Genomic DNA, 14,259 nt, shown 5'->3' with positions numbered 1-14,259 from the left:
GCAACTAATCCGTTTTTTAGAGAGAAAGAATGGAAAATGTGCATGATTACAATGGAAAAAAAACATGAAAAACCGACCACACAGAGTTCTAGCACCAGACACATCTCTACAACAACTGTTAAGAGGAGACTTTGTGCAGCAGGCCTTCATGGTAAAACAGCTGCTAGGAAACCACTGCTAAGGACAGGCAACAAGCAGAAGAGACTTGTTTGGGCTAAAGAACACAAGGAATGGAGATTAGACCAGTGGAAATCTGTTCTTTCTATCTGATGAGTCCAAATTTGAGATCTTTGGTTCCAACCACCGTGTGAACGGATGGACTCTACATGCCTGGTTCCCACCGTGAAGCATGGTGGAGGAGGTGTGATGGTGTGGGGGTGCTTTGCTGGTGACACTGTTGGGGATTTATTCAAAATTGAAGGTATACTGAACCAGCGTGGCTACCGCAGCATCTTGCAGCGGCATGCTATTCCGACCGGTTTGTGTTTAGATGGACCATCATTTATTTTTCCACAGGACAATGACCCCAAACACACCTCCAGGCTTTGTAAGGGCTATTTGACCAAGAAGGAGAGTGATGGGGTGCTACGCCAGATGACCTGGCCTCCACAGTCACCAGACCTGAACCCAATCGAGATGGTTTGGGGTGAGCTGGACCGCAGAGTGAAGGCAAAAGGACCAACAAGTGCTAAGCATCTCTGGGAACGCCTTCAAGATTGTTGGAAGACTATTTCCGGTGACTACCTCTTGAAACTCATCAAGAGAATGCCTAGAGTGTGCAAAGCAGTCATCGGAGCAAAAGGTGGCTATTTTGAGGAACCTAAAATATAAGACATATTTTCAGTTGTTTCACACTTTTTTGTTAAGTATATAATTCCACATGGGTTAATTCATATTTTTGATGCCTTCAGTGTGAATTTGCAATTTTCATAGTCTTGAAAATACAGAAAACTCTTTAAATGAGAAGGCGTATCCAAACTTTTGGTCTGTACTGTATATCTATCTATCTAATGCCTTCTGTCTATGTATCTATCTATCTATGAATCTATCTATCTGTCTGTCTATCTATGTGTGTAATGGAGTGTGGGTTGGACAAATGTAAAAGAGGAGGTTGGACAAGACATGACATCACAAATCTTTTTTTTTGTTCAATAATACATCTTTATTTAGCTTTCAAAAACGCATACAAAACTACATAAAAACCGTGTCAAAACCACACCTGCGTTTTCTGCCAAGACATGCGGATTTAGTGCAGAAAAATCTGCAGGCAAATCTGCAACGTGTGCACATACCCTAAGATGCACTTCCCTCCCCCCCCCAAACAAAAAACAATTGGGGAGGAAAATGGTGGTTGCGTCTTTTAGTCCGAATGCAGGTTTACCGAGGGGTTGCGGCAGTGGTGGAGCAGGGTCCCTTCTTCAGAAAGCCGGCAGAGGCAGAAGTGTAGCGATGCAGCAGGCCCAATGTCGGCGGTGCGCAGAACTGAGTACATTATTGGTTTCCCAACGGCCATTTTCCTGAACCTGTATGTCGCTGTAGGCGGTGCATGTGCAGATTGGGATCTAGGCCTAGCCAAGATCTTTCGTTCTTCCGGAGGTGGACATATTCCTGAAGCTGTGGGCGTCAGGAAAATGGCTGCTGGAGGCAGCACGTTTGCAGATTGTGATATCGGCTGAGCAGAGATCCCAATCTGCACACGCGCCACCTCCAGTACTCCACAGCTTCAGGTAAATGGCCTCGGAAAACCAATGATGCAATCCACTCTGCTCACCGCTAACATCGGGCCCACATCGCCACACTTCGACCGCCACTGGCTTCTTGAGGAAGGGACCCTGCTCCACGCAACGCACTCTGCTCTGCCTCATTGTCGACACTGAGCCCGCACCGCAGGTATACCCCCCTCCTCCAACCCAGAGCATTGCCCTGCTTCTGCCACCGCTGGCTTTCTGAGGAAGGGACCATGTCTGCTGCAACCCTGCTCCACCACTGCCTGCCCCATGTAACATACCTTAAACTTGGACTATAAGATGAACCCTCAGATGGTCCAGAGCATCTTATAGTCCGAAAAATTCGATATGTATGAATGTAATATTAAGTGTCTATTAAGAGCTATGCATATAAAAACACCTTGCAAAACTGTGTTAAATCATTAAAAAAATTCATTGATGAAGGAAGTACTCATTACTACAAGTCAGAAGTATTCCTTCTTGCTGTGCTTCAGTTTTCTTATATACTACTTGTCTTAAGCGCAGATTCATGATAAGTCTATGGTTGTCTATGTCTTACCAGACACAAGATTGACCATATTGACTAAGCTAAAGTACAAAGAATGGGCTTATAATTTGGGATATATTCACATTAAGAGGAAATAGGCCAACCACTCTTCAAAATTCACATTTATTTACTTTTATTCAGGTATCGATAACAAAGGAACTGTTTGCCAGTCATTTTGCTTCACCATTACATGTAAATATACACAAAGTGTGTACTCCTACCTATTAGACCAGTGGCCACCAAACTGGTTACTAAAACTACATGTTATGACAGTCACAGGCAACCAGACTATGACTGAGGCTGGAAGATGCCAAAGTTTGGTGATCGCCACATAAGACAAATGCAGTAGAGATATAGGTAATGATCATGTTTAGACTTATGGAGTTGAATTAATATTCAGCCTATAAGTCAATACTGGAAACAATAATTCAGAGGTAAAACTAATAACAATGGTGGTGCTTCTTATAAACCATGCATCTAATTGCTTACCGGGGGTAGTGGCTGCGGTGAAGCTGGGTCCCTGCTGGAGGAGGTATGAGTGGAGCCTTGCTGCAGGCCGCAGGCTGGGATGAGTGAGTGTTCGGATGCGGGGTGCGGTGCTGCGGGGGGCTCTGCCGACATTTTGTGAAAGACCAGAGCCCCTGCAGTCCCATGGTATCCTATGCAGTGGACTCCGGGAAAATGGCTGCCGGGGGCGGCGCATGCACAGATGGAGATCTCAGCAGCACCGAACACCACCCGCAGCAGTTTAAAGATTTTTCTGAATCTTCATGACTCTGAAAATTGCAAAGGAGTGGGTCACAAGGACCCAAAGAAAACGACCTACACGTCCAAATAGAACAATGTATAAAACATGTATCTTTATTAATTAATTAAAAATTTAAAGGGAACCTGTCACCCCGTTTTTTCCGTATGAGATAAAAATACCGTTAAATAGGGCCTGAGCTGTGCATTACAATAGTGTATTTTGTGGACCCTGATTCCCCACCTATGCTGCCGAAATACGTTACCAAAGTAGCCGTTTTCGCCTGTCAATCAGGCTGGTCTGGTCGGATGGGCGTGGTGACATCGCTGTTTCTTCCCCCAGATCTTGCTTAGTTTTCCGTTGGTGGCGTAGTGGTTTGCACATGCCCAAGTGCCGAATCCACTGCACAGGTGAGGAAAAAGAGCGCGATCTGCGCTATTCCCCTGGTGATCGGTGGGGGCGGCCATCTTCATGCGGCCACGCGTGCGCAGATGGAGCGCTCTGCTGCCCGGGGCTTCAGGAAAATGGCCGCGGGATGCCGCGCGTGCGCAGATGGAGATCGCGGCGTCCATTTTCCTGAAGCAGAGTTCGCATCTCGGCTTCAGGAAAATGGCCTGAAGCCCCGGGCAGCAGAGCGCTCCATCTGCGCACGCGCAACCACAGGAAGATGGCCGCCCCCACCGATCAATACACTATTGTAATGCACAGCTCAGGCCCTATTTAACGGAATTTTTATCTCATACGGAAAAAACGGGGTGACAGGTTCCCTTTAAGAAATACACAGATATACATCACATTACCAAGAACAGGTGAGGTACAGTGCTGCATCGTGTGCATAGACGCCACACAGGCATGTAAGCATACTAGGGGCGCACGGAGCCGGGAACAGACACACCCGCATTAATAAACAAATAAATTGACCGACAAGGGATTAATGCTCCTCCTATATAGCTAAGGTGTATATAAATAACAGAGAAAAATCCGCTATGTTATATGGTTAGATAAATAAAACCACCTTGTTATAACCAATATAAAATCTTTGCAATGTATGCATAATTGAGAGAGCCATATTCCCAAGTATCTAATATAGGTAAAAAGTGTCAATTACCTCTTAGTAGAGAAGCGGGTAAGATGTACACAGGGTCCGAGCGCCCTCCCCGACGCACGTTTCGGTTGTCACACCTTCTTCAGGGTGTTTTCTTTGGGTCCTTGTGGACTTGTCCTGATATGTAGTCCTCCGTTTCACTTTTCCTCTTCAGTATAAGTAGTTAATTGGTCTCTGTGACAGCTAAATAAGGACTTGCTCTAATTATGCTGGCTTTTGTTGTGTTTCTGGTTATTTATTATGACTATGAAAATTGTACATTCACAATGAAGGCATCAAAACTATGAATTAACACATGTGGAATTATATACTTAAGAAAAAAGCGTGAAACAACTGAAAATATATCTTATATTCTAGGTTCTTCAAAGTAGCCACCTTTTGCTTTGATGACTGCTTTGCACGCTCTTGGCATTCTCTTGATGAGCTTCAAGAGGTAGTCACCGGAAATGGTTTTCACTTCACAGGTGTGCCCTGTCAGGTTTAATAAGTGGGATTTCTTGTCTTATAAATGGGGTTGAGACCATCAGTTGTGTTGTGCAGAAGTGTGGTGGATACACAGCTGATAGTCCTACTGAATAGGCTGTTAGAATTTGTATTATGGCAAGAAAAAAGCAGCTAAGTAAAGAAAAACGAGTGGCCATCATTACTTTAAGAAATGAAGGTCAGTCAGTCCGAAAAAATTGGGAAAACTTTGAAAGTGTCCCCAAGTGCAGTTGCAAAAACCATCAAGCGCTACAAAGAAACAGGCTCACATGAGGACCGCCCCAGGGAAGGAAGACCAAGAGTCACCTCTGCTTCTGAGGATAAGTTTATCCGAGTCACCAGCCTCAGAAATCGCAGGTTAACAACAGCTCAGGTTAGATACCAATGCCACACAGAGTTCTAGCACAAACTTTTTTCCATAAGGCCTCATTCAGACGTCCAGAAAAGGGAAAAAAAAAATGCAAAAAAAAAAACCAGATGTTTATTAGTGTTTTGGATCAGTTCATCAGCGTTTTGTCAGTTTTTTTCCACCAGTGATTTTCTTCCACGCAAAAGAAAAAAAAAAAAGAAGCTTCTCCTACCCATTTCAATATTAATAACTGACAGAACATGAAATTACACATGGATGGCATTCATGTGCTGTCCGTGATCTTACGGATCCGTCAACTTGTATGGGGCATTTTGACCCATACAAAGTGCATGAAGCCTGTGGGTGGGCAACTAGAGGTCGCCTCAAATGTAACCAGACGTGCATCAAATAACATCGTCCACTCTGCAAAAACGATAACAGGTGGTGCTCAGCATGAAAAAAGACAATCCAGTAAACAATGAGGAGGAAAAAGGGGCACTCACCATAAGTGTCTACTGTAAAAAATGTGGCAGCTGGATACAGCGGAGGCAGCTGGGGCATGTAGGCAAGGCTCGTTTCACGCTGCTCTGCGCTTCATCTGGCCTATGCACTTCCATCACATCCATGGCTCAAATCAAAAACAGATATGTCTCTCTGATTTTTTAGGAGGCAAGCAGTGCACAAAAGGACACAGGCAAGTGAACAGCCCTGTACGGACGACTGAATAAACTCTAATAAATTGGATTTCACATATGACCAAGTAAATGGTTGTTGGTGGAGTGGCTTGATGGCACTAGGTCTGTAATGTGTTTTTCTAAGGCATGTGAAAAGGTCATTCATAAATGTAAACCTTGATGAATACAATAGTTACAGTATATGAGACAATGTTTCATAGAAGCGGATTATAATTTCTGATTAATGTTAAAGTATCATGAAGAAAAATGATCAACAGTTTACATAAGCCCCTGAGGTCATAATGGAGAGCTCCCTCTTCACTTCACAGACTTTTGTTCTTTTCCTATACAACAAGGTTTACAAGATCCACTTTGTGGCAAAAGGGAAACAATAGGGGCACAGTTGGTCCTTAAGGTGAATACTTCTTTATCCAGTTCCCATATACTTCACAGGTGAACATTTGCCAATAACCAAAGTGTTACATGAGGAGAGACTTGAATTATAGAAGAAGGCAGAATAGGTTTCCTCTGGTGGTATGAGAAAGAATCAGCACCCACAATATGGCTGCAGGCAGCAAAGTATCCAAAGGGGATACGCCAAACTGTAAGTAAGCGAGAAGATCGCAGCACTCCAGCTTCATCCAGGGGTCTTATTCACCGGACATGCTGGGCTAAAGCTAGAGTTCAGTGGTCTTCTCCCCTACTTATATTTTTGGCGTGCCTCTGGACTGGGATGCGCTGCTGCCTGCACCCATATCCTGGATATGTAATTGGGATCCATACTGATTCTTGCTCACACTACTACCTGGAATGCTGCGGTCTTCTTCTCTTTCCCTTGGTGTTTTGGCGTGTTTCTGGACCGAGATACATTGCTGCCTGCACCCATATATGTGATTGGGATCCATGCCCATTCTTGCTCACACTACTACCCGAAGTGCTGCGGTCTTCTTCTCTTTCCCTTGGTGTTTTGGCGTGTTTCTGGACCGAGATACACTGCTGACCGCACCCATATATGTGATTGGGATCCATGCCCATTCTTGCTCACACTACGCCCCAAAATGCTGCGGTCTTCTTCTCTTTCCCTTGGTGTTTTGGCGTGTTTCTGGACCGAGATACACTGCTGCCTGCACCCATATATGTGATTGGGATCCATGCCCATTCTTGCTCACACTACTACCCGAAGTGCTGCGGTCTTCTTCTCTTTCCCTTGGTGTTTTGGCGTGTTTCTGGACCGAGATACACTGCTGACCGCACCCATATATGTGATTGGGATCCATGCCCATTCTTGCTCACACTACGCCCCAAAATGCTGCGGTCTTCTTCTCTTTCCCTTGGTGTTTTGGCGTGTTTCTGGACCGAGATACACTGCGGCCTGCACCCATATATGTGATTGGGATCCATGCCCATTCTTGCTCACACTACGCCCCAAAATGCTGCGGTCTTCTTCTCTTTCCCTTGGTGTTTTGGCGTGTTTCTGGACCCAGATACACTGCTGCCTGCACCCATATATGTGATTGGGATCCATGTCCATTCTTGCTCACACTACGCCCCAAAATGCTGCGGTCTTCTTCTCTTTCACTTGGTGTTTTGGCGTGTTTCTCGACCAGGATTTGTTGCTGCCTGTACCCATATTGTGGATATGTAATTGGCGAGTATGCCAGTTCTTTCTCATACGAATAGCCTAAACTGGTTTTCTAAAAAAAAAAAAAAAAAAAAAAGTAACCTAAATTTTACTATTAAGTATAAGAAAATAAAAAGACATCTATACAATACGTATCAATCATCAGTCATAGCAAACAGATGTTAAAAGGCTCAAGGTACAGGAAATGAAAAAATGGCCTGAGAAATCTGTTCCGCTCTCATTTGGCAGTATAACACCCTGGACACTCAGTGAGAAAACAGTTAACAGCGAATATTCTGTCCCTTGAAAATTTACATTAGCATGATTTCATTTGACTCAATGTCATAATTTGTTTTCTCTAAATGAAGAGCCATCTGTAACCTGAACCCAGACCAGCTTCCTATAGCATACGTGAGATTTAGTTCTGTTGCCAAGGTGATTTTATGTTCCATAAAGGGACTGGGGCAGGGAGAAAAAACACAACCAAGAGATATAGCAGATACATGTGCCCGCTTCCTGTGCCCCCCAGTGCGGTAAATACTGCCCAGCACATACAGGAGATCAGAAGTATGTCCTTGTCAGTGTATAGCGTCATCATTTGTTCAGAAGGGGAAGGATCAGTTGGCAGAATCTAATCTGGTATATCCAATTACGTGTGATAACAGTAACTGGAGCAAAAGAAGGGAAGCACAGTTCTCCTGCCTCCGGACTTTGTGCTTGCCGGGGGACAGGGCACATCTGACTGATTGACAGCTTGAACCCTCAGAATTTCACACAAACAGTGCGCTCTTCTGATGCTGCAGAGGCAAAGCAGCTCCTTGAGAGCGCACTGGCACTGAAGCTGGTTGGATCTTGTTTTGGCCAGCTTCAGTGCAGCACTTACAAGCTCTATTAGAAAAAGAATGAAAGCACAGCACTCCTTTTACTAACGATGACAGGTAACCTAGGAAACTAGCAAAAAACAACAAAATGAAACATTTCCTCTGTTTGTGAGAACTGCAGGGATTTGTAAAAACAAGTAAATGACAAAGTTGCTCATTTATGATGATGATGAGATTACCCTTAGAGGGGTAAACTGTGAAGCGCTGAGGTGCGCAGTGTTTTATGAGATTTTATTTATTTATTTTATATTCTATGATATTTTTATGATATTGAAGTGTTAGTGTTTGGATCTCATCATCACATGCTGACAGCATATTCTAGGTTTAACCATTCAAGGATTCATAGTAAAGAATTTCAGAGAAAGGCATGGCACAATGTTACAGGATATTCTAGTATCAACCCCGCTAGCAAAACAAATATGTACGGTAATTAAAAGAGACGGAAAAAAAAAGGATTATCATGCCGACATTCAAAAAAGTAGCCGTCGTGCATTCTCACATACATTTTATTAAAGCTGACTTTCACAGCTATAAACTGACATGAAAGTGTCCACAACAAATGATTTTTCTCTTTTGTGGCTCCTCGCTGAATAGAAAAAGATCGGAAATGTGAATTTCAAACAGAGTTTGTCTTTTCTCTTCAGAAGGTAGACAAATTCAGCTGCCCGCTCCATTATTGATAGGTGTCCTGTAATCCTTACAAACTGGGCCCGGAAAAGTGGTGTACAAGTGATTTATGCACAACACAGATATTGTTCTCAGGAAGGCTCCTGAAAGAGCCAAATTAACCCCTTCACCTATGCAAAGTAGCTTTGTCAAGATGAGTCTTGTTTACCGTCTGTCTCAAAAGAGAGAATGCCGCGGCGCCTACAGGGAACCAAGAGCGATAATCGGAGCAAGGGAAGAGAAAGGACTCGGAATCTAAAGAAAGGCGGCATTGGCGGAGCGCTGCGCGGAAACCCTTTAACTGACAGCATGAGGGTTCAGAGCAAGGAAAACAAAATAAGTTTGTGATTCTTTCTTGCTGGAAAGTCCTGTAGAGAATTAAGCGGTGATGCTCGGATGATCTCTCTAGAGCTGCACTGGTTAAATCGCTTGCTGTTGTGCTCTGCCCTGGTTTGATGAATAGGAATTCATTTGCTAGAAGTGCAACAGAAGACCATTGTTAGGCACAGATTAGAAATGTAAACACTTCGCATTTCCCACAGCTACCGGCTTCACAATTGATTCTGAATGCTGCTTTCAAGACAATAAATTTCGGGTGTCAGTGGTGCAGCGGCCAACGGAAGAGCAACAATGCCTCCTAGTGGCCGCAGCACAGAAGGGAGCGGATTCACACAACCTGCCTGCTCTTGTTTATGTGAGTGACAGGTCTTTAGAGTCCAGAAACAAAACCTATAATCCACCCAGATTAAATCTCTAAATTACCAACAACAGAATATTAGCCACTAATGATGGAGCGGCGCACATTTCAGAGTCCTAGCTGACACACGGGAAGTAAAGCAGAGGATTATCAGACATGGGAGAATAAATGGCAAGGCTCCTTTTTTCAATACGCTCGACAGAAAGCAAGCCAACACTTGACATGTGGATTCAACAAACCCGAAGCTTGCTAGCCCTGCCATTGAAATTCCCTGGTTACTAGCTGTCAAAGCAAAGCATCCTTCATAGGCGAGAGCTGCACACAAGGTCTAAAGGCAGATTCCCGAGGGTCTCCTACCTAGCGACTCCTCCGGAAGCCACCTTCTAGAGGGCTCCGTGTCATTGCAAGGTTCCCATCATGAGAGAAAATAAGGTGGTGGGAGAAATGGCAGAGACGTATTTTTGTTTTACTCCAAATTGTGGGTTAACATTTATTTCCAGGTAGCGACATATTCAGACCGCTGCCACCGGGACAGACAACCACTGTTTGCTCTCAAATCCAAGCTTTCCTGATGCTTTCTTCTGTAGACTATGCTCTAATCGCCGCTCCTACAAATCTCTCAGGTGCAGCAGCCATTTCTAGTAAATAAAGATCCATTTGATTCAAGGGGCTACGACACACTGAACATCAGATGTAAAGCCCCTCCAAAGGTTTCTTCTTTACTGCAACTAATGCAAGTTCCCTGCACGTGGTCTCATGCTGACCCGCCGCCAGCTTCACCTTTTATCGGCGCCGTTCAGATCAGGCTGCAGAGGTTTGTGACCTGGCAGATTGCTCTGAAAGTCGCAACTCAACGTCAGGCTGTGAGAATGAGGCGCTCATAGACTTGCATTGAGTGCCTGTGACCGTTACCTTTGTCTTCCGGTCAGTCAGAAGTTGATGTCGGCACAGGACTGGAGCGGCGCCAGGAACAGATGAAGACAGCAACTGGTACATGTAATGCTAGGATCAGGGAAGTTAGATTAGTAGCTCCATAGAACACATGATGCACTGGAAAAGGAGCACAGCTGTGGAGGCAGTAAGCCAAACCTCAGACTCCTCAATGTGCCCGACTCCTGACTCCCCAGCACTGGTCACTACTGAGAATGTGCATAAAGTGCAGCACAGATTCATCTCCACTAATAGCCCAGATTCTTAGATCAGGAACAGACATTTATAGAACATTTCAGAACTTTCCCAAATTCTTACGAAAACAATTTACAGCACATTCTGCATTGTCCTACTGTACCCAATGTATTATATATTTTAAGAGCCGGAGTCAGTGCATTTTATACCAACTCCAACTACTGACCTACTAACCTACTGACCTTTTTAATAGTAAAGCCATGTTTTCACTGGGAAACTATGACTGTCTTCATTTCCAACCATTCATAATGATGATGATTGCCCAGTATAAAGCAAAGTAACCCTTTGATGACTTAAGTGCATTTTGACCTCAAGATCTTTTTATTTTACCTCTCACATGAATGCATTTCAAATGTGCTTACGTGTCATGGAGTGTCAACAAAATGGGAAAGTATAGAACAGAAAAAATAAAATTACATCTACAATAGCATCTGTCCGAAAATACTAATAATCGCCCCAAGAGGAGAGAGCGCGCGGTGCTCCCACACAGTGCCTCACCTCCCATGCTCACATTGCCGGAGGGACATGCTGCACACTGAAGGGCGGCGAGCCACACGGGGTGACATCTGTACCAGACCCGCAATTACCATCAGCTTGTACAATGGGCTGAACACATTCCAAAATACTGCTGGTTACTTCATGACAGATTTATACATCAGCTCCACAGAACGCATCTGTTTGTGATCACGAGCCAAATTGTCAATCACGGGAACAACGTTGTTTTTCTGACACGCAGGCAACCCTGATTTTGGCTTGTTTTGCTGTTTATTATAGAAGAATATCATTGTAGTGTAATCTACACAGAGCAGATCGCATTGCTGCAGGAAAAAGCAAGGAAAACAAAATCTGTTTGGCTTCTAAAATTAATCAGCGTGTGATTATGTGTGGACTATGTGCGAAAAACAGAGAGATGAGATGTTTTTCTGACTTGTGAGTGCGGTGCTGCGGAGTAGTGGGATAGAACAGTAGCGAGGCCCTTTCTCCTCACATACTATTCTAATGGCTCCATGACTTTCCTCAGCTTAGTTCTCAGTAAGCAGCATATAGGAAAGCCTGGCCATCTTTCATACTAAGTAGGGGAGTCCACATAAAGGCTGCATGGCCGGGCACCGGTCAGTATGTGTGTACGAATAGATGGGGGGCAGCACCGGGCAAGGAGTGTGGGGGTAATGGTGATAACAGGACAGGAACCAATGTAAGGATTGTGATAGGCCTGCATAGAAAGATGTATTTTAAGACATGCCTAAAACTGCTGATCATAGGAATTAAAGGGAACCTGACAGCGGATACTTCCTTCCCGATCCACGGGCATCATGGATCAGACACTGGATGTATGATTTCAGCCATGAATGGTTGACTCTAAAACACTGCAGCACTTCAGAGAGAAACAGACTTTACAAGTCACCGGGGAATGAGCCACATGGGTGACTAGTCGGACAGGGTGGTCCCAGGCGGCGTCTCTGCACTCGCTCCCCTGGAGTAACTGGTCTTTCCCTACACACGCACAATGCACACAGAGAGAAATCCTGTCATTCCAGGGGAGCAGGCAGAGAGGACTGACCTTTCCAATCGGCTCCTGTGCTGCTAGGACCCAGTCAGCTTTCAACGAAAATCTGACAGCAAGTTTTTGCTATGTAATCCACAGACAGCATGAGGTAGGGGTTAAAACAAAGAATTCAACGATGTGTCACATGTCAGTTTTCGTGCTGATTACTTACCCTGAAGGTTTTATCACCTATTGATTATCAGTGTCCGGACTACAGCAGCGCAGTGCATATTAGTCTGACTCCGCCCCCTCCTGTGATAGGCGTCTCACTGTCAATAGACATGGTACATACAGAGCCTGGTGTGGGCGGTGTTCTTCAGTGAAACGCAACAGGGTTTCAGAATCAAACCTACCAGGCTGAAGTCATACAGTCACTGTCATCCTGCATGTGGATCGGGAAGCATGTATTAACTGTCAGAAAATTGGGGCAGGAGGAAAAAGATCTTGAAGTCAAGAGTGGGCGGTCCAGATTATGGAGAAGGTAATCTTATTAAAAAAAAACTGGCAGAACACCGAGCACAAGTAGAGTGGTAGATACAGATGTTACAGAGTGGTCCAGCATCGGGCAGGACTTTGTACAAGGGAGGGATAAACTTTAACTGAATTGTAAAAACAACTGGCAACCAAAGCAGTGACGGGCACAGGGTGGGGACATCTGTGGGGTGGATGGATAGAGATAGGAGGCTGGCTGGAGAATGAATCAACGGAACAATAGGAGTTTGGCTGTTTTCATAGCAAGAATACTCCCAAGGTGCCAACGCTCCTTACACATTAGTCTAAAGTCTGAAGTCATGGATATTTGTGGGACTGGGGAAAATATATTAGGGAGTCGGGGAGATGGGAATATGGCTGTGCGCCAGCAGCTAATGTGAATGGGGGCCTTTAATGTAGTACCACCCCGTGACATGGAAACACATAATGGTCTATAGCGCCAAAGTAAGCAGCAGTGTACACAGCAAACAAGCACTACTGCTTTCCGCTAAGTCGTGCTACCACACTTCTTCAGACATGATGCAGTTTGAGTTTACTTGCTCATTCCCTTTCTTGCACCCCAAAATCCGCTTCACTAAAGCCACAAGATCATGTTCCTTCGTTCTCCAGCTTTACTTTCAAACCAACACATATAATTAACTTTTCTCTCTCTCGCCAGCTATTGTTTTATATTGTTTTACATTCTAGGTTTCTTAGGTTCATTTCTGTAGATGGGAACGTGCCTCTGGCATTTAGTGCGCTGACGGTTAGTGTGAGAATTGTACGCAGCCTGAAGTAGTCACAAGAGTCATGTTAGCAAATGATTCTCACAGTAAAATACTTACCCTGCTGTAGTTCGGAAATTATTAAAGGATGTGTTTAAAAGAAAAGTGGAAAATATGTAAAGCAATGTATGAAAGAGGATTCAATGCAGCCTGCTCAGCCAGCTCCTGCCAGGAGATTCCATATTGTTAGAGTATGATAATGAAGAGGTTCCTGGCATCCCAAGTGACTTCTGTGAATTACTACACCTGTACCACAGCCAGACACTGCGAAATGTTGTACTGATATGAAGAACAATGCCCTGGCATTTAGCGGAATAAAAGCAGAAACCGATTCCTAAACGTGGAATGGGAATACAAGGGTGAAGGCACAAGTAGCGGGAGACACTCCACGTCCGGAGGGCTTCTCTACAGCCAAGGCAAGGCGTTAGCCCCCTCAAATGTCAACAGAATTACCTGGGAGTGTTATCAAAGTTATCAGAATCTACCAGATACCAAAATGTCATTTTCTTCATTCTTGCTCGCATCAAACTGGAAAGATAAAACCAATATTTCACTGTGCTGATGTATCTGTTAAGGCTCAGGCATGCGTCAGGGATTTCTCACATACTCAGAAACCGCTACGCGTTTCACTAGTGTTTTTGAGCAGAGTGTTATCAGAGTTGGGTCAGCGTTTCACCAGTTTATGAGAAATATTAACTCAAGGAGGTTTCTCATAAAAACAGAGGGCACACGGACGGCATCCAAGTGCTGTACGATTATTTTACATTGCCAAGTTTA

At 44.5% G+C, this 14,259-nt stretch overlaps 1 protein-coding gene across 3 annotated transcripts in view; it reads right to left on the bottom strand.

Moving 5' to 3' along the window:
- The window catches only part of COMMD10 (COMM domain containing 10), a 433,041-nt gene that overhangs the window by 351,752 nt on the left and 67,030 nt on the right, over positions 1-14,259 (bottom strand). The window contains exon 6 of one of the 3 annotated variants that reach the window (XM_077290699.1): positions 5,227-7,324. The exons of the other annotated variants lie outside the window; for them this stretch is intronic. Within the exon in view, the coding sequence (XP_077146814.1) occupies positions 7,049-7,324 (276 nt within the window). The 3' untranslated portion in view covers positions 5,227-7,048. Of the gene's footprint in view, positions 1-5,226; positions 7,325-14,259 lie in introns of those variants that run through there. 3 annotated transcript variants of the gene reach the window in all.

This window comes from Ranitomeya variabilis, chromosome 1 (genome assembly GCF_051348905.1).
Source record: "Ranitomeya variabilis isolate aRanVar5 chromosome 1, aRanVar5.hap1, whole genome shotgun sequence".
Classification (NCBI taxonomy): domain Eukaryota; kingdom Metazoa; phylum Chordata; class Amphibia; order Anura; family Dendrobatidae; genus Ranitomeya; species Ranitomeya variabilis.
The sequence above is the reverse complement of the archived record's forward strand: the minus strand, read 5'-3'. Positions and strand labels throughout refer to the sequence as shown.